Here is a 20,185-nt window from a genome sequence, read left to right on the forward strand (position 1 = left end):
ACCCACTTTAAAATAAAGACACACACAGATGAAAAGAAAATGGATTAAGAAAAATACACCATGCCAACACTAACCAAAAGAAACCAGGAACAGCTACGTGAATTTCACAGAGCAAATGTCAAAGGAATCAAAGTTATCAGGGATAAAGAACAGCATTAGAAAATGATCATGGGGTCAGTTCTCCAAGAAGACATGGCATCTTTAAAGTATATACACCTGCTAGGCACAGTGGCTCAAACCTGTAATCCTAGCAATTTGGGAGGCCAACGCAGGCAGATCACTTGAGGTCAAGAGTTTGAGACCAGCTTGGCCAACATGGTGAAACCCCGTCTCAACTAAAAATACAAAAATTCATTGGGCAAGGTGATAGGCCTGTAATTTCAGTTACTTAGGAGGCTGAGGCAGGAGACTCACTTGAGCCCAAGAGGCGGAGGTTGCAGTGAGCCGAGATCAGGCCACTGCACTCCAGCTTAGGCAACAGGATGAGCCTCTGTCTCCAAAAAAATTAAACTAAATTAAAAGTATATACACCTAACAACAAAGCATCAGAATGAGGCAAAAAATAAAAGAACTGCAAAGAGAAACAGATGAATTTGGAGACTACAACATGTATCAGAAATGAACACTCAAGCAGGCAGAAAATCAGTGAGAACATAGCAAAACTCAACACTACCATCAATCAACTGTATACGATCAATATCTGTAGACCATTCAACAACAGCAGAATACACATTCTTCTCAAGCTCACATAGAACATTCAAGACAGATCACACACTAGACCACAAAACACAGCTTAATAAATTTAAAAGAATATAAATTACACAATGTCTGCTCTTAGAGCAGAAATCATTAACAGTAAGAAATCTGGAAAATCCCAAAATACATGAAGATTAAACAACACACTTCTAAATAACACAGAGATCAAAGAAGATATCTCAAGATAAATTTTAAAATAATTTGAATTAAATGAAAATGAAAACACAATTTATCAAAATTGTGAGATGTATTGAAAGCCGTGCTTGGAGGAAAATGTATAGCACTGAATGTATATATTAGAAAAGAAGACCTAAAATAAATACGTTTCCATCTTAGGAAATTAGAAAAAGAAGAGCAAATTAAATCCAAAGTAAGCAGAAGAAAACAAATAATAAAAATGAGGGCAGAAGTCCATGAAATTGAAAATAAGAAATCAATAGAGAAAAGTCAATGAAATCAAAAGCTGGTCCTTTGAAAAGATCAATAAAATTGATAAGCCTCTAAGCCAAGCTAACTAAGAAAAAATGAGAGAGGACCTAAATTACTAATATAAGAAATGTTATACAGATCACTTTTTATAATTGCCAAAACTTACACAAGAACAAATAAACAATGTGAAATTGTATAAATAATTAATAACCTTCCATAACAGAAGGCACCAGGCCCAGACAGGTTCACTAGTGAATTCTACCAAACATTTAAGGAAGAAATTGTACCAATTCTCTACAATATCTTTCAGGCGATAAAAGCAGAAGGGATACTTCCTAACTCATACTATAAGATCAGCATTGCCGGGCGTGGTGGCTCACACCTGTAATCCCAGCACTTTGGGAGGCCGAGGCGGGTGGATCACGAGGTCAAGAGATCAAGACCATCCTGGTCAACATGGTGAAACCCCGTCTCTACTAAAAATACAAAAAATTAGCTGGGCATGGTGGCGCGTGCCTGTAATCCCAGCTACTCAGGAGGCTGAGGCAGGAGAATTGCCTGAACCCAAGAGGCGGAGGTTGCAGTTAGCCGAGATCGCGCCATTGCAGTCCAGCCTGGGTCACAAGAGTGAAACTCCGTCTCAAAAAAAAAAAAAAATCAGCATTACCGTAATACCAAAACCAGAGAGAGATATTACAAGAAAAAGAAACTACAGACCAATATCTCCCATGAACATATATGTAAAAATCCTCAATAAAATATTAGCAAATCAAATCCAACAATGTATAAAAATAATTATACACTACATCCAACCTTATGTATTTATCTCAGGTACATAAGGCTGGTTCAACATTTGATAATCAGTTAATATAATCCAATACATCAATAGGCTAAAAAAGAAAAATAACATGACCATATCAATAGATTGCAGAAAAATCACTTGACAAAAATCCAACACTCATTCATGTTAAAAAAAAAAAAACCTCTTGGTAAACTAGGAATAGAGGGGAACTTTGTCACAGTGATAAAGAATATCTACAAAAAGCCTACTGCTAACATCATGCTTAATGGTGAGAAACTCAAAGCTTTCACATTAAGATCAGGAATGAGACAAAGGTGTTCCATCTAACCACTGCTTTCCAATGTCATCCTAGAAGACCAAGCTAATACAGTAAGACAAGAAAAGAAAAAGTAAACACACTGGGAAGAAGAAATAAAACTCTGTTTGCAGATGACATGCTCATTTATGTAGAAAATCTCGAAGAACTGATAAAAACACTCTTGGGTCCTTCTCTCTTCCTCGGCGCTGCCTCCAGAGGTAGCAGCGATCTCCTCCTATGCATCATGGCCGCCCTCAGACCCCTTGTGAAACCCAAAATCGTCAAAAAGAAAACCAAGAAGTTCAAGTGTAACTGGCGGAAACCCTGAGGTATTGACAACAGGGTTCGTAGAAGGTTCAAGGGCCAGATCTTGATACCTAACACTGGTTATGGGAGCAACAAGAAAACAAAGCACATGCTGCCCAGTGGCTTCCAGAAGTTCCCATCCACAATGTCAAGGAGCTGGAAGTGCTGTTGATGTGCAACAAATCTTACTGTGCTGAGATCGCTCACAATGTTTCCCCCAAGAACCGCAAAGCCATCGTGGAAAGAGCTGTCCAGCTGGCCATCAGAGTCACCAACCCCAATGCCAGGCTGCACAGTGAAGAAAATAAGGAGACAGCTTATTTTGCACGGTTTGTGTTTAAATAAAACTGGCATCTTCCTTCCTTAAAAAAAAAACACTCTTGGAACTAATAAACAATTACAGCAAGGTTGTAAGATACAAAGTTAACATACTGTAGTCAACTGCCTTCCTATATACAGAAAGGAGCAAGTGGAATTTGAAATTAAAAACACAGTATTATTTATATTAGCCCCAGCAAAACAAAATATTTAGGATAAAATATGTATAAGATCTATACGAGGAAAATTACAAAATCTTGATAAATGATATCAAAGAAGAATGAAATAAGTGGAAGGATAGTCCAGGTTCATGGACAGAAAGACTAAATAATGTCAAGATGTCCATTCTTCCCAACTTGATGTACAGATTCAAAGCAATCCCAATCAATATCCCAGCATGCTATTTTGTGGATATTGACAAAATGATTCTAAAGGTTATATGAAGAGACAAAAGACCCAGGATAGCCAAATACAATATTGAAGAAGAACAACGTTGGAGGACTTGACACTGCCTGACTAAAAGACTTACTATAAAGCTATAATAATCAAGACAATGTGATATTGGTGAAAGAATACATAGATCAGTGGAAGAGAATAGAGAGCCCAGAACTAAACCCATATAAATAGTTAACTGATTTTTGACAGAAGAGGAAAAGCAATACAATAGAGAAATGATAGCCTTTTCAACAAATGGTGCTATAACTGGCCATGTACATGCAAAAAAAAAATAATCTAGACACAGACGTTATACTCTTCACAAGAATTAACTCAAAATGGATCACAGGCCTAAATGTAAAATGCAAAACTATAATACCCCTAGAAGATAACAGAGAAATAAATAGAGTATGGCCGTGACTTTTCAGATACAACACCAAAGGTACAATACATGAAAGAAAATAATTGATGCTGGACTTCATTAAAAGTAAGAAGTTCTGCAAAAGACAATGTCAAGAAAATAAGACAACAAGCCACAGACTGGGGAAAGTATTTGTAAAAGACACAGCTGATAAAGGACTTGTATCCAAAATATACAAAGAATTTTTAAAGCTCAACAGTAAAAAAAAAAACCTGATCAAAAAATGGATTTAAGGCCTTAATAGATACTTCATCAAAAAAGATATACAGATGGCAAATAAGAATATAACAAGTTGCTCCACATCATATGTCATCAAATAAAAACAAGATACCACTATATATATATTAGAATAGCCAAAATCTAGAACACTGACAACACCAAATGTTGGTGAGGATGTAAAGGAACAGGAACTCTCATTCACTGCTGGTGAGAATGCAAGATGATATAGTCACTCTGGAGGACAATTTGGCAGCTTCTAACAAAAGCAAACAATTTTACCATTTGATCTAGCAATCATGTTGTTTAGCATTTGTATTCGTCCATTTTCACCTTGCTGATAAAGACATACCCAAGACTGGCAATTTACAAAAGAAAGAGGTTTAATAGACTCACAGTTCCACGTGGCTAGGGAGGCCTCACAATCATGGCAGAAGGCAAGGAGGAGCAAGTTACATCATATATGGATGGTGGCAGGCAAAGAGAGAGAGCTTCTGCAGGTGAATTCCTCTTTTTAAAACCATCGTATCTTGTGAGACTTATTCACTATCATGAGAACAGTATGATCTCTTTCACTATCATGAGAAACACCTGCCCCCATGATTCAACTACCTCCTACTGGGTCCCTCCCACAAAATGTGGGAATTCAAGACAAGATTGGGTTGGGGACACAGTCAAACCATATCATTCCGCCCCCGGCCCCTCCCAAATCTCCTGTCTTTACATTTCAAAACCAATCATGCCTTCCCAACAGTCCCCCAAAGTCTTAACTTATTTCATCATTAAATCAAAAGTCCGTAGTCCAACATCTCATCTGAGACAAGGCAAGTCCCTTCTGCCTGTGAGCCTGTAAAATCAAAAGCAAGTTAGTTACTTCCTAGATACAATGGGGATATAGGCATTGGGTAAATACAGCCATTCCAAATGGGAGAAACTGGCCAAAACAAAGGGGCCACAGGCTGCATGCAAGTCCGAAATAAGGCAGGGCAGTCAAATCTTAAAGCTCCAAAATAATTTCCTTTGAATCCATGTCTCACATCTAGGTTATGCTGATGCAACAGATGGGTTTCCATGGTCTTGGGCAGCTCCACCCCTGTGGCTCTCCTGGGTACCGTGTCCCCTCCGGCTGCTTTCACAGGCTGGCATTGAGTGTCTGTGGCTTCTTCAGGCATGCATGGTGCCAGCCGTCAGTGGATCTACCATTCTGGGGTCTGGAGGACAGTGGCCCTCTTCTCACAGCTCTACTAGGTGGTGCCCCAGCAGGGACTGTGTGGGGGCTCTGACTCCACAGTTCCCTTCTGCACTGCCCTAACAGAGGTTCTCCATGAAGGTCCCATCCCTGCGGCAAACTTCTGCCTGGGCATCCAGGTGTTTCCATACATCTTCTGAAATCTAGGCGGAGGTTCCAAAACCCTAATTATTGACTTCTGCACACTCGCAGGCTCAACATCACCTGAAGGCTGCCAAGGCTTGGGGCTTGCACCCTCTGAAGCCAGGGCCCAAGCTCTACATTGGCCCCTTTCAGCCATGGCTGGAGCAGCTGACACAGGGTACCAAGTCTCTAGGCTGCACGCAGCACAGGGACCCTGGACCTGACTCATGAAACCATGTTTTCCTCCTAGGCCTCTGGGCCTGTGATGAGAGTGGCTGCTGTGAAGACCTCTGACATGCCCTGGAGACATTTTTCCTACTGTCTTGGGGATTACCATTCACCTCCTGCTTACTTATGCAAATTTCTGCAACCAGCTTGAATTTCTCCTCAGAAAATGGGATTTTCTTTTCTATTGCATGTCAAGCTGCAAATTTTCTGAACTTTTATGCTGTTTCCCTTTATAAACTGAATGCTTTTAATGGCATCCAAGTTACCTCTTGAATGCTTTGTTGCTTAAAAATTTCTTTTTTTTTTTTTTTTTTTTTTGTTGCTTAAAAATTTCTTCTGCCAGATACCTAAATCATCTCTCTCAAGTTCAAATCTCTAAGGCAGGGGCAAAATGTCACCATTCTCTTTGCTGAAACATAACAAGAGTCACTCTTGCTCTAGTTCCCAACCAGTTCCTCATCTACATCTGAGAACACCTCAGCCTTGATTTCACTGTCCATATCATTATCAGCATTTTGGTCAAAGCCATTCAACAAGTCTATAGGGAGTTCCAAACTTTCCCACATTTTCCTGTCTTCTCCTAAGCCCTCCAAACTGTTCCAGAGCCAGTTCCAAAGCGGCTTCCACATTTTTGGGTATCTACCATAGCATCCCACTCCTGGTACCGATTTACTTTATTAGTCTATTTTCATGCTGCTGATAAAGACATACCCAGGACTGGCAATTTACAAAATAAAGAGGTTTAATCAACTTACAGTTCCACATGGCTGGGGAGGCCTCACAATCATGGTGGAAGTCAAGGAAGAGCAAGTCACATCTTACATGGATGGTGGCAGGCAAAGAGAGAGTGCCTGTACAGGGAACTCCTCCTTTTAAAAACCATCATATCTTGTGAGACATATGAGACTTATTCACTATCACAAGAACAGCATGGAAGAGACCTGCCCCAGTGATCCAACTACTTCCCACAACACATGGGAATTCAAGATGAGATGTGGGTGGGGACACAGTCAAATTATATCAGCATTTCACCAAGGAAGTTATAAACTTATGTATACATAAAATCCTGCACATAGATGTTTACAGCAGCTTTATTTGCCAAAACTTGGAAAAAAATCTTAAAGGAAGCAACCAAGATGTCCTTAAGTAGGTGAATGAATTAATACTGTAGTATAACTTAAGCAAACTCTCAGGATACAAAATCAATGTGCAAAAATCACAAGCATTCCTATACACCAATTACAGACTTAAAGAGAGCCAAATCAAGAACGAACTGCCAGTCACAATTGCTACAAAGAGAATAAAATACCTAGGAATACAACTAACAAGGGACGTAAAGGACCTCTTCAAGGAGAACTACAAACCACTGCTCAACAAAATAAGAGAAGACACAAACAGATGGAGAAACATTCCATGCTCCTGGTTAGGAAGAATCAATATCGTAAAAATGGCCATACTGCCCAAAGTAATTTATAGATTCAGTGCTATCCCCATCAAGCTACCAATGACCTTCTTCACAGAACTGGGAAAAAACCACCTGAAACTCCATATGGAACCAAAAGAGAGCCCACATAGCCAAATCAATTCTAAGCAAAAAGAACAAAGCTGGAGGCATCACACTACTGGACTTTAAACTATACTACAAAGCTACGGTAATCAAAACAGCATGGTACTGGTACCAAAACAGAGATATGGAACTGAACAGAGGTCTCAGAGGCAACCCCACACATCTACAACCATCTGATCTTTGACAAACCTGACAAAAACAAGCAATGGAGAAAGGATTTCCTGTTTAATAAATGGTGTTGGGAAAACTGGCTAGCCATGTGCAGAAAGCAGAAACTGGACCCCTTCTTGACACCCTACACTAAAATGAACTCCAGATGGATTAAAGACTTAAACAGAAGACCCAACACCATAAAAACCCTAGAAGAAAATCTAGGCAAAACCATTCAGGACATAGGCGTAGGCAAGGACTTCATGACCAAAACACCAAAAGCATTGGCAACAAAAGCCAAAATAGACAAATGTGACCTAATCAAACTCCACAACTTCTGCACAGAAAAAGAAACAGTCATTAGAGTGAATTGGCAACCAACAGAATGGGAAAAAATTTTGCAGTCTACCCATCTGACAAAGGGCTGATATCCAGAATTTACAAAGAACTAAAACAGATTTACAAGAAAAAAACAAACAAGCCCATTCAAAAGTGGGCAAAGGATAAGAACAGACACTTTATAAAAGAAGACATACACGAGGCCAACAAACATGAAAAAATGCTCATCATCAGTGGTCATTAGAGAAATGCAAATCAAAACTACATTGAGATACCATCTCACACCAGTTAGAATGGCGATCATTAAAAAATCTGGAGACAGATGCGGGAGAGGATGTGGAGAAATAGGAACACTTTTACACTGCTGGTGGGAGTGTAAATTAGTTCAACCATTGTGGAAGACAGTGTGGCCATTCCTCAAGGACCTAGGAATAGAAATTCCATTTGACCCAGCAATCCCATTACTGGGTATATATCCAAAGGATTATAAATCATTCTACTATAAGGACACATGCACACGAATATTCACTGTTTACAACAGCAAAGACCTGGAACCAACCCAAATGCCCATCAGTGATAGACTGGACAGGGAAAATGTGGCACATATACACCATGGAATACTATGCAGCCATAAAAAATGATGAGTTCGTGTCTTTAGTAGGGACACAGATGAACCTGGAAACCATCACTCTCAGCAAACTGACACAAGAACAGAAAATCAGACACCACATGTTCTCACTCATAGGTGGGTGTTGAACAATGAGAACACAGGGAGACAGGGGAGCATCACACACTGGGGTCTGTTGAGCGGAAATAGGGGAGGGACAGCGGGGGGCGGGGAGTTGGGGAGAGATATCAGGGGGAGAAATGCCAGATATAGGTGATGGGGAGGAATGCAACAAATTACACTGCCATGTGTGTACTTATGCAACTATTTTGCATGTTCTTCACATGTACCCCAAAACCTAAAATGCAATTTAAAAAAATACTGTAGTATATCCAGACAATGGAATATTATTTAGTGCTAACAAGAAATGAGCTATCAATCCCTGAAAAGATATAAAGGAAACATGCATGCAAATAATTAAGTGAAATGAGCCATCTGTAAAGGCTACATACTGCAGGATTCTAAACGTATGGCATTCTGTAAAGGCAAAGCTATGAAGACAGTAAAAAGACCAGTGGTTGCTTGAGGCTGGGGGAAGGAAAGAAAAGGCAGAGAGTGTCAACAATCTTTAGGGCAGTGAAAATATTCCCTATCATGTGGATATATGTCACTATGTATTTGTCCAAACCTATAGAGGGAACACAGAGGTAAACTATGGACTTTGGGTGATTATGATGTGCCAACCCAGGTTCATCAACTGTAACAAACATACCCTTTGCTGAGGGATGTTGATAACGGGGAAGGCTGTGCATGTGTGGGCACAGGAGGCATATGGGAAATCTCTGTACCTTCTTCCTAATTTTGCTATAAGCCTGAAACTGCTCTAAAAAAGTAGTCTTGAAAACAAACAAAAAAGACTCATTAGTACGCAAAAGAATTAGAAGCAGGGTCTCAAAGAAATATTTGCATATTCATGTTCACAGTAGCATTATTCACGATAGCTAAAATGCGGGAGCACTGCCAACGTCCAGTGGCAGATTAATAGATAAATGAAATGTGGTATATACATACAATGGAATATCACTCAACCTTAAAAGGAAAAAAGTTCTGACTTGTGCTACAACATGGTTGCACCATGATACTTTGCTAAGTGAAATAAACCAGTCACAAATGACAAATATTGTATAATTCTATTTATATGAGGTACCTAGGTAGTTATTAAACTCATAGAAAAAGCAAGTAGCATATTGGTTGCCAAGAGCCAGAGTGAGGGGAAAATTAGTAGTTAACTGTTTAATGGGTATAGAGCAGGGGTGTCCAATATTTTGGCTTCCCTGGGCTACAGTGGAAGAATAATTGTCTTGGGGGCCACCCATAAAATACATTAACACTAACGATAGCTGATGAGGTTAAAAAAAAAAAACCTGCAAAACATCTTGCAATGTTTTAAGAAAGTTTATGAATCTGTGTTGGGCTGCATTCAAAGCTGTCCTGGGCTACATGCACCCACAGGTTGGACAGACTTGCTATAGAGTTTCAATTTTGAAAAATGAAAAGAGTTCTATAGATGGATGGTAGTGACAGGTGCACAATGTGAAAAACATTCACTTTCTTTTCTGTCAGAAAAAGAATAAATACTAGCATTGTCTTGTATGAGCCTATACGCCTTCTAGAGCCTATAAGAGCAACATAATACATAAGAAACTAACCCATGTTATTAAGGGGACGTGGGAGCTGGGCACACAGGAAAAGGATGGGAGCATGACTTCACTGTACACTCATCTGGTTTCTGAAACTTATAAATTAATGGCCTATTCAAAAATCTTAAAAAACAAAACATAACCCTGATGCCACACCTCTATCAAGCTACCACCTCTACTGTTCTGTGTCCTTCTCTTCATAACGTACTTCCTCGTATGGTCTATTTATTCAGCTCCCATTCATTTCAATCCACCACAATCTAGTGTCCAACCCCTTGGACCATGAAAAGTGCTGATTATTCTCCAGCTAATCAATCACCCCCACTCTGCCAAATTCAACATGTACCTCTATGAGCTCATCTTGTAAGAATTCCACACGTTTGACTCTTCCCTCCTGGAAACCCAAACTCCTCAGTGCTGTGCTGCCACCTTCTCCTGGTTTCCTTCCCTCTCCACTGGCTGTTATGGCTCCTCCCTCTCTGTAAGACCTCTGAACACGGCAGGACCTAGAGCTCTGACATCAGTCCTCTTCTCTTTGTCCCCTGCTGTAGATGTCACCTCCAGGCTTCAATCTCCCAAATATGCATCTCTTGCTTGATATCCTCACTAAGGTCCAGAACTGTCTATTGAACATCCCAAACTTACCCAAACAGAATGCTGCACCCCATCCTCATGCCGGTGCCTCCCAAGTTTTCCATCTCAATACATGGTACCACTGTCAATGCAGCTGCTTAATTCAAACCCAACAAGGCAGCTTCCATTCCGCCACTTCTCTCATCTCACTACCCCCATATCCAACCAAAGCCCCAAGTCCTGCCAGCTCACCTCACAAGTATCCTACATCTGCCACTTCTTTTCATCTTTATTATCAACACCCCTGTCCAAGCCCCCATGTGAGTTTGCCTTGACTACTGCAGCAACATCTGAACTGCTCCTGCTGCTTCCATTTCTGACCCTCTATAATCCATCCTCCTCCCAGAAGCAAAATCAATTTGTTAAATGTCCTGTCAGTCCCCTGGTGGTAGTGGTGGGGTCTGTAAGACGTCTGACTGGCCTTCTAATACTTTTACAAGATCTCGATTTGGCTGTGGCCTATAAGACCCTACATGTTCTGGCTATGCAATCTCAATTTATATCACAGTTTTGGTCCCCTACTTGCTAGGCCCCAAACATAATGGCCTTTCTCAGTTCCCAACACTCTCTCACCTCATGGCCTTTGCACCTACTGTTTCCACTGCCTCCTTCCCCCTGATCCAGCTCCATCTCATCCTTCATGTCTTAGCTTACATACTCCTCAAAGAAAATTTCTCCAAATGCCTCCTCTAAAATGCTTCCTCTGGCCTCTACCCACCCACTCCTCCACACTGCCTGCCTTATTGCTGCCAGAGCACTCATCACCATCAGCAGTCACCTTATTTATATTTATGACCTGTCTCCCCAGTTAGTATCTACCCTACTTGAGAGTAAGACTTGTGTCTACCTTACTGACATTGTAGGTGCTATGCTCACCATAGTGCCTGTCCCAGGAATAGGCTCTCAGTTCAGATTTGTTCAATCCATCAATAAAGATCAACTAATTAACTTATAAACCAATGACCTTCCAAAGCACTGGCAAGGGCTTATCCAGGTCAGCCAGAGGCCCTAATCTAAGCAGGACTAAGGTGCTTTGCGCTGGATTTCAACAATGGTAAAACATGTTTCTCCATCGTTGTAAAATAACAACACATTCCTTTGGAAAAACACAAAGAAACTTGAAGTATTCAAACAATATCCTTGAGCCAATACTATGCCTCAACATTTCAAGGCATATACACATATGCACGCATGCACGCAAACACACACACACAATTGGAGGAAAGGGAGGAAGAGATGAGGAACAAAAACACATATTTGGTGAGCCTCACACAGTTTTTCTTTTTCTTTTTTTTGAGACAGAGTTTCACTCTTGTCACCCAGGCTGGAATGTAATGATGTGATCTCGGCTCGCTGCAACTCTGCCTCCCACATTCAAGCAATTCTTCTGCCTCAGCCTCTGAAATAGCTGGGATTACAGGTGCACGCCATCATTCTCAGCACATTTTGTATTTTAGTAGAGACGGGGTTTCACCATGTTGGACAGGCTGGTCTTGAACTCCTTACCTCAGGTGATCCACCTGCCTTGGCCTCCCAAAGTGCTGGGATTACAGGTGTAAGCCACTGTGCCCAGCCTTTTTGTTTTTTTTTTTGTTTTTTTTTGAGATGGGGTCTCACTCTGTCACCCAGGCTGGAGTGCAATGGTGTGAGCACATATCACTGCAGCCTCAAACTCCTGGGCAATCAAGCCATCTGCCTGCCTCGCCCTCCCAAAGTTCTGGGATTACAGGAGTGAGCTACTGTGCCAGTCTCATAAAATTTTTAACAAAAGGCACATCATTCACTCGAGTCAATAATTCCCCAAAATATTTTGGCTAAAGGCTGGATGCAGTGGCTCATGCCTGTAATCCCAGCATTTTGGGAGGCCAAGGCAGACTGATCACTTCAGGTCAGGAGTTCGAGACCAGCCTGGCCAGCATGGTGAAACCCTGTCTCTACAAAAATCAGCCAGGTGTGGTGGCACATGCCTGTAATCCCACATGCCTCCAAGCTACTCAGGAGGCTGAGGCAGAAGAAGTGCTTGAGCTCAGAGGCAGAGGGCACAGTAAGCTGAGATCACGATACTGCACTCCAGGCTGGGCAATGGAGCGAGACCCTGTCTCCAAAAGAAAAAATATTTTTTTTTGCTAAAATCAAAGGAGCCCCAAGGAAGGCCTAGATCACAACAAAGTGAACCTAGTAGTATTCAGAAAAGGTTAGATTATCCGCCACAGAAATAAAATGAGTTTCAAAATTTAAAACACAGGAATGTAAACAGTTCCAATGAATAAAAAGAAACCCCTAAAAATCCTTCTATTCTGCCAGAGCAGAGTAAGACCAACAAGGTCATATACCCAGCACACACACTCTAGCTGTTCCTTCCCTCCTAATTCCTAGTGATCCTCTTATAGCAGCTAGCAGGCCTTACCATTGCATTGAGCTGGGAGTTGCTGGCCTGCGTAATGCCAAGAATGTTGGTTGTGTGCATCACTTCGACTGAAAAACTCGGCAGCCAGCTTGCAATCCGAGACCCTGAAGAAAACAAGAATCCAGCATAAGTTTCAGAGTCCTGACTCTTTCCCCTGTCATCTGCTCTCATGGCAGCCGCTGTAATGGCTGGTGTTCACTGAGCACTTCCTGTATAGCAGGTCTCCCGTGCCAAGTGTTCCACGTGGACTAGCTCATTGAATCCTCACTACACCCCCACATGGTACCTCCTATTATCATTTTCACTGTATCCTTCTCAAAGATACGGCACTAGTACCCTTGGTCTTTGGTCTCTGAGGCACTCAGAAGTTAGGGGACTGGTCCCAGATCACACAGCTTAACTATGATGGCCAAAATGTGAAGCCACACAGGAAAGCTCTAGAACCCTTCACTGCTGAGCTCTCCTGCCTTCCAGGAGGACTGGATCCAGCCCAGCCCAGCCCAGCGTCACGCACTCAGCCTGGGAGATGAGGAAGCTTTTCAAGGCTCTAAAGCTTCTACGACACATGAGCTCCGGCTCCTCTCTTTCACGCTCTACACAAATGACTACTCATTTGGAGGCATTTTCACATTTACTTTCAGGAAGTATTTTTCCCTAAATCTTAAAAGCCTTGGTTTTCTGATTCAAAATTCTTTTTAAATTGTGCTATTTTATAACACAGGCTTGTGGACTAATGGCACCAAAGGGTCTGCTGCTTCTGTTATTTTCCAAAAAAAACAGGAGCCCAAGATACAACAGCACCAAGAATCAGCTGTAAAACAACCCAATATCAAGCTATACATTTAAGGCTGCTTTTCATTCCTTCACAAAGAAACACTGATCCATGGAATAGAAATGCAAGTAGAATGGCCATTTCAAAGGTCTTGCCAAACAAAATGTACCCGTTTAAGAAATGGATACTTGTTTCATATGTACTAACTAGGGAGAAATAAAGTTGATTTTATCTATTTTGACTAAATTTTTAGTAGTCATAAATCATAAAATAATGGATTACATAACCAGGTCTCATCTCCAGTATTGCTAGTATATTTCAGAAGTTTTACCCTTCATTCGCAGGCACCAAATTGGGCCCTTCATACCCCTCCAGCATTCTGGGTCAAGCCAGACAAGCAGCCCCATCTACTCTTCTGGGAGATGTGACTCTACTCCCCCTGGTCCTTTCTTTGAAGGATTTCACCAACATGACACCACCCCCACTGCACCCCATTCTCGAAACTCAAATCAGGGATGTGAACAGCACTACCGCTAACAAAATTCCAAGGATGCTTGTATTATAGTAATAATTATAAACATGAACTCACAGCATTTAGTGATACTGAACTGATGAAAATCAACAGCAGTTCAATGTGAATTAAGGAAGGATGATCAACCAGACCCTGATATAATCATAGCCTTAGAACTTTAAATGTGATTTTCTTTTTTTTTTTTGAGACGGAGTTTCGCTCTTGTTACCCAGGCTGGAGCACAAAAGCGCAATCTCTGCTCACCGCAACCTCCGCCTCCTGGGTTCAGGCAATTCTCCTGCCTCAGCCTCCTGAGTAGCTGGAATTACAGGCACATGCCACCGTGCCCAGCTAATTTTTTGTATTTTTAGTAGAGACGGGGTTTCACCATTTTGACCAGGATGGATCTCTTGACCTTGTGATCCACCCACCTTGGCCTCCCAAAGTGCTGGGATCACAGGCGTGAGCCACTGCGCCCAGCTCAAATGTGATTTTCATTTTAATACTGCTGAGAGGCAGGACATTTTATATTTTATGAACAAAACAATAGGGTTCCAGCTCTGATTCTGCTTGTGGTACTCACTAGAAAGGCTTCTCAATGATAGTTCTTTATGTACTTAAATGCTACACAAATGCAACACATTATGAGCAAACGTTAACTACTGAGCAGATTAAGTGTACTCCTTGAGGACATGGTTGATTCAGTTTTACTTCTCCACCCTCCTGCCCCATCCCGCCCATTCTGACATGGAATCTAGCAAAATGCCTGACACTCTTCTGCTGGTTCTACCTCTACCTATCCATCCATCCATTCCACCTAAACACTTTTAATCGAAATTGATATACAGTTAATGCGTAGCTTAACAACAGGGACACGTTCTGAGAAATGTGTTGTTAGGCGATTTCATCGTTGTGCAAACGTGACAGAATATATTTACATAAAACTAAATGGTATAGCTTACTACACACCTAGGCTATCTGGTATAGTCCATTGCTCTAGGCTACAATCCTGTATAGCATGTACTGTACTGAATGCTTCAGGCAACTGTAACACAGTGCTAAGTATTTGTGTATTTAAACATATCAAATAGGAAACATACAGTAAAAATATGGTACATAAAAAACAAAAAAGTACACCTACACAGGGCACTTACCACGAATGAAGCTTGCAGGATTAAAGCTGCTCTTCGTGAGTCAGTGAGTGGTGAAACGTGAAGGCCCAGGACATTACCATATGCTACTGTAGACTTTATAAACACTGTACATTTAGGCTACACTAAATTTAAGAAAAAATGTTCCTCTCTTCAATAAATTAAATTTAGCTTACTATAAGTTTTTTACTTTATAAACTTAACTTTTTGACTCTTGTGGTAACACTTGGCTTAAAATCCAAATACGCTGTACAGCTGCACAAAAATATTTTCTTTCATTATATCTTTATTCTATAAGAGTTTTTTTATTTCTAAAAGTTTTAATTTTATTTTAAAAATTGTTTTGTTAAAAACTAAGACACAAACACACACATTAGCCTAAGCCTACACAGGTCAGAAACATCAATATCACTGTCTTCCACCTCTACCTCCTGTCCCACTGGAAAGTCTTCAGAGACAGTAACAAGCATGGAGCTGTCATCTCCTAGAATAACAATACCTTCTTCTAGAATACCTCCTGAAGGACCTGCCTAAGGCTGCTTTACAGTGCATTTTTTTGTATGTAAGTATGAGTACACTTTAAAATAATGATAAAAATTATAGTAAAACCAGGCCACAGGAATTTTTTAGGTCCATTATCATCTTACGGGACCACTGCCGTATATGTGGCTTGTCATGGACTGAAATGTCGTTATGGAGCACATGACTGTATAATATTAAACTGGTCTGTACAGGGTAATTTATAATTAAAACAGTATCTGCTTAGGGGAGAACACCCCTTAGGTATAGTTTTAGAGAGTGAAACCAACTAACCATCGAAATGGAAGAAGTGATTGTGTTGGTTTAAGCGAGGTCTCCCTTCAGCTGCTGCTACAGGAACCAAATTCTCATCCAAGTTCTCTCCTTGATGGTCTTCCCTGACACGATTATTGTCAGCGATATTAAGAGACATTCTGCATGTTGGACAGGAGGTGTCTTGTTCTAGCCAGGAACGAAGACAGGAGCTACCAAAAGTCCAAAAGAAGATACGTCAGCAACCTTGATTGTCACTTTGTGAGAATTTACCTTAGCACACTCTGTGAGAATTTACCAGAAGTACTCTGGATGTAATAAATGTGCTCCAATTTCATTTTCTCTCTACCACTAGTGAGATTTAAGTGTTGAAAAGCATTTATGGGGCCGGGCGCGGTGGCTCAAGCCTGTAATCCCAGCACTTTGGGAGGCCGAGGCGGGTGGATCACGAGGTCAAGAGATCGAGACCATCCTGGTCAACATGGTGAAACCTCATCTCTACTAAAGATACAAAAAATTAGCTGGGCATGGTGGCGCGTGCCTGTAATCCCAGCTACTCAGGAGGATGAGGCAGGAGAATTGCCTGAACCCAGGAGGCGGACGTTGTGGTGAGCCGAGATCGCGCTATTGCACTCCGGCCTGGGTAACAAGAGCGAAACTCCGCCTAAAAAAAAAAGAAAAAAAAAAAAAAGAAAGAAAAGCATTTATGGACATTATCTCTTTGCCCTACTATACTTCTAGCATGTCCTGCTGGGAACATTAATTATTATATGAAGTCATCTACCAAGTTCCTGGTTGTGACCCCTCTTCAATGGGACTTCCTAGCATGGCTCACCATCTTCTTGTCCAACCTCATTTGGCTACTTCAAAATCCATGTGGCTGAATCATCCAACACCCTGGCCTCTCACGTCCTTGAGTTCTCTACTCTGATGCTCATCTTTCACTCTGCTTTAGCTACCATAGTCATAACCTTGTCCTTGTCTTCAAAACCCTGATGTCAAAAATCTCACTCACTCACTCAAGCTCCTCTCCTTTCAACTCACTTATCTGACACCAAACTTGCTAAGACCTCCTATCCACTTTTTCCTCAAGCATGACAGCCCTACAGGTCCCTATCTCTCCCCTGCCCTGGCTAACCTTTAAACTCTCCTCTCCATTCACCACCTCAACGTCCTCCACCCTCTTCTCTTTGCATGCTGCTTTCCCAACAAGGCCAAAGCTTCTTTTGCTTTCTCTCAGGAGATGATAATGCCTTAATTATGGTATACACTCTCTAAATACTTGAGGTGTCCATTAAAGGAAAGGGTACTAGAGTAAAAAGCAAAAAATGTGAGATCTGGTTTCAATTCTTCCGCTAACTAGATGTGTGATCCAGGCAGTCTCTTCAACATCTCTTGACTAGTCCTCTCTACTAAAGAAAGAAATGGCTAGATGAATTAATCTCCAACGTCCTTCCCATTTTATGAGAATTTGTTATCTTTCTCTAAGGGCTCAAGTAGGCACTGAATAAAAATGCTGTGTCTTCTTTTAAATATCTATGAACATGTGTAGATATAAAGTTATAAAGGAAAACCTCACCATAATACGATAACCCTCAGAGTCTCCAGCAACCGAATGGTACGTTGAGTAATAGGAGTTTCCTAGAGGCCAAGATGGAACTAATTCTTACTATCTCTGTGTCATGAGAGTACGTGGCAGTCATGTTCCAAAATAATGTCATCTGTCTTCATGTGTATACCCAACTGTATCACATTTTGCAATAATTAAGTATCTATAATTTGTCTGTGGTAATTTAGTCAAATAAATTACTTTTTTAAAGTCCACTGTTCCTAATGACACCCTTAAATCATACCACTAGTATAATAAAATTAGCCTTGTGGGGATTACAAAAGTATTTAAGATCCTTGCCTTCCACTTTTTATAAGCAAATCTAAATTTATTTCATAGACTGTAAAATCTTCTCACATTAAATATAACAGCCTAAAAACTCCAAGGTGAGTACAACTAGTTAGATACACTTTTCCATTAAAAATAAAATGCTAGAGTCCTTAACTGAGAGAAATCAAACTTTAGAGAGAAAACAGATCTACTCACTGGACTCTGAAATGTTGCAAAATACCCTCTGTGGCAACAAATTACCTAGCTATTGTGTCTGCAAGAATATAGATATTATCACTAATTAAAATAAATTTTCCTTAGATCCTCAGCACACAATCTATTCCTGAAGCTACAAAGTAAAGCAAACCAAGAACACGTCCTAACAACTATTTGTTCACTCAACCCAAGGCAGACAAGTGTTTTAAAATTAAATTCTAACTCTTAAGCAACCACTGAGTAAAGAAGAAATCACTTGGAAAATGAGACACTTTGAGACAAATGAAAACAAAAACACAATAGACAAATGGGACCTAATCAAACTCCACAGCTCCTGCACAGCAAAAGAAACAGTCACTAGAGTGAATCGGCAACCAACAGAATGGGAAAAAATGTTTGCAGTTTACCCATCTGACAAAGGGCTGATATCCAGAATTTACAAAGAACTAAAACAGATTTACAAGAAAAAAGCAAACAAGCCCAGGCAAAAGTGGGCAAAGGATATGAAAAGACACTTTACAAAAGAAGACATATCAATCCCATTACTGGGTATATATCCAAAGGATTATAAATCGTTCTACTATAAGGACACATGCACACGAATGTTCACTGCAGCACTGTTTACAATACCAAAGACCTGGAACCAACCCAAATGCCCATCGATGACAGACTGGACAGGGAAAATGTGGCACTTACACACCATGGAATACTATGCAGCCATAAAAAATGATGAGTTCATGTCCTTTGTAGGGACATGGATGAACCTGGAGACCATCATTCTCAGCAAACTGACACAAGAACAGAAAATCAAACACTGCATGTTCTCACTCATAGGCAGGTGTTGAACAATGAGAACACATGGACACAGGGAGGGGAGCACTACACACTGGGGTCTGTTGGGGGGAATAGGGGAGGGACAGCGAGGGGTGGGGAGTTGGGGAGAGATGTCAGGGGGAGAAATGCCAGATATAGGTGAAGGGGAGGAAGGCAGCAAATCACACTGCCATGTGTGTACCTATGCAACTATCTTGCATGTTCTTCACATGTACCCCAAATCCTAAAATGCAATTAAAAAAAAAAAAAGAAAACAAAAACAGAATATACCCAAACTTGTGGGATGCAGTGGAAGCAATGCTCAGAGGCAAACTGGTAGCAGAAAATGCCTAAAAAGAAGAAAGCTCTCAAATAAAAAACCTAACTTTATGCCTACAGAACCAGAAAAAGAGCAAACTAAACCCAAAGCCAACAGAGGTATCTAGAGTAACCACAGAGACAAAAAATAGAATGGTGGTTGCCAAGGGCTTTGGGAGGAGCAGAGGGGGGCTTGCTGTATACTGGCAACAATTTTATTTTCGTAAGATGAAAAAGTTCTGGAGACAGACAGTGATGAAGGCTGTACAACAATGTGATTGTACTTCATGCCACCAGACTATCTACTTAAAAATGGCTGATGGTAAATTTTATGCTGTATTTTATCAGAATACAAAACTATATTTAAGAATTATTACTAAAAAACAAAACAAAATCCACCGTTAATGAGATAATACTTCATACACACAAGAATGGCTATATCAACAAAAATAGAAAATGACAAGTGTTGGCAAGAATATGAAGAAACTAGGCTGGGCATGGTGGCTCATGCCAGTAATCTCAGCACTTTGGGAGGCCAAGGTGTGCAAATCACCAGAGGTCAGGAGTTCAAGACCAGCATGGCCAACATGGTGAAACCCTGTCTTTTTTAAAAAAAAAGAAGAAGAAGAAACTAGAACCCTCAGGTATTGTTGGTGGGAATATAAAGTGATACTGCTACTGTAGAAAACAGTCTGGCATTTCCTCAAAAGTTAAACACAGAATTATCATATGACCCAGCAATTCTACTC

At 40.8% G+C, this 20,185-nt stretch overlaps 1 protein-coding gene across 3 annotated transcripts in view; it reads right to left on the reverse strand.

The window, feature by feature from the left end:
* AMFR (autocrine motility factor receptor) overlaps window positions 1–20,185 on the reverse strand; it is a 60,365-nt gene that overhangs the window by 13,793 nt on the left and 26,387 nt on the right. For all 3 annotated transcript variants that reach the window (XM_002760964.6, XM_035282579.3, XM_078358213.1), the window contains exons 9-10: window positions 16,232–16,422; window positions 12,985–13,088 (exon numbers count right to left, since the gene is read on the reverse strand). In XM_002760964.6, coding sequence (XP_002761010.4) covers window positions 12,985–13,088; window positions 16,232–16,422 — 295 coding nt within the window. The remainder of the gene's footprint in view (window positions 1–12,984; window positions 13,089–16,231; window positions 16,423–20,185) is intronic.

Source organism: Callithrix jacchus, chromosome 20, assembly GCF_049354715.1.
Source record: "Callithrix jacchus isolate 240 chromosome 20, calJac240_pri, whole genome shotgun sequence".
Classification (NCBI taxonomy): Eukaryota; Metazoa; Chordata; class Mammalia; order Primates; family Cebidae; genus Callithrix; species Callithrix jacchus.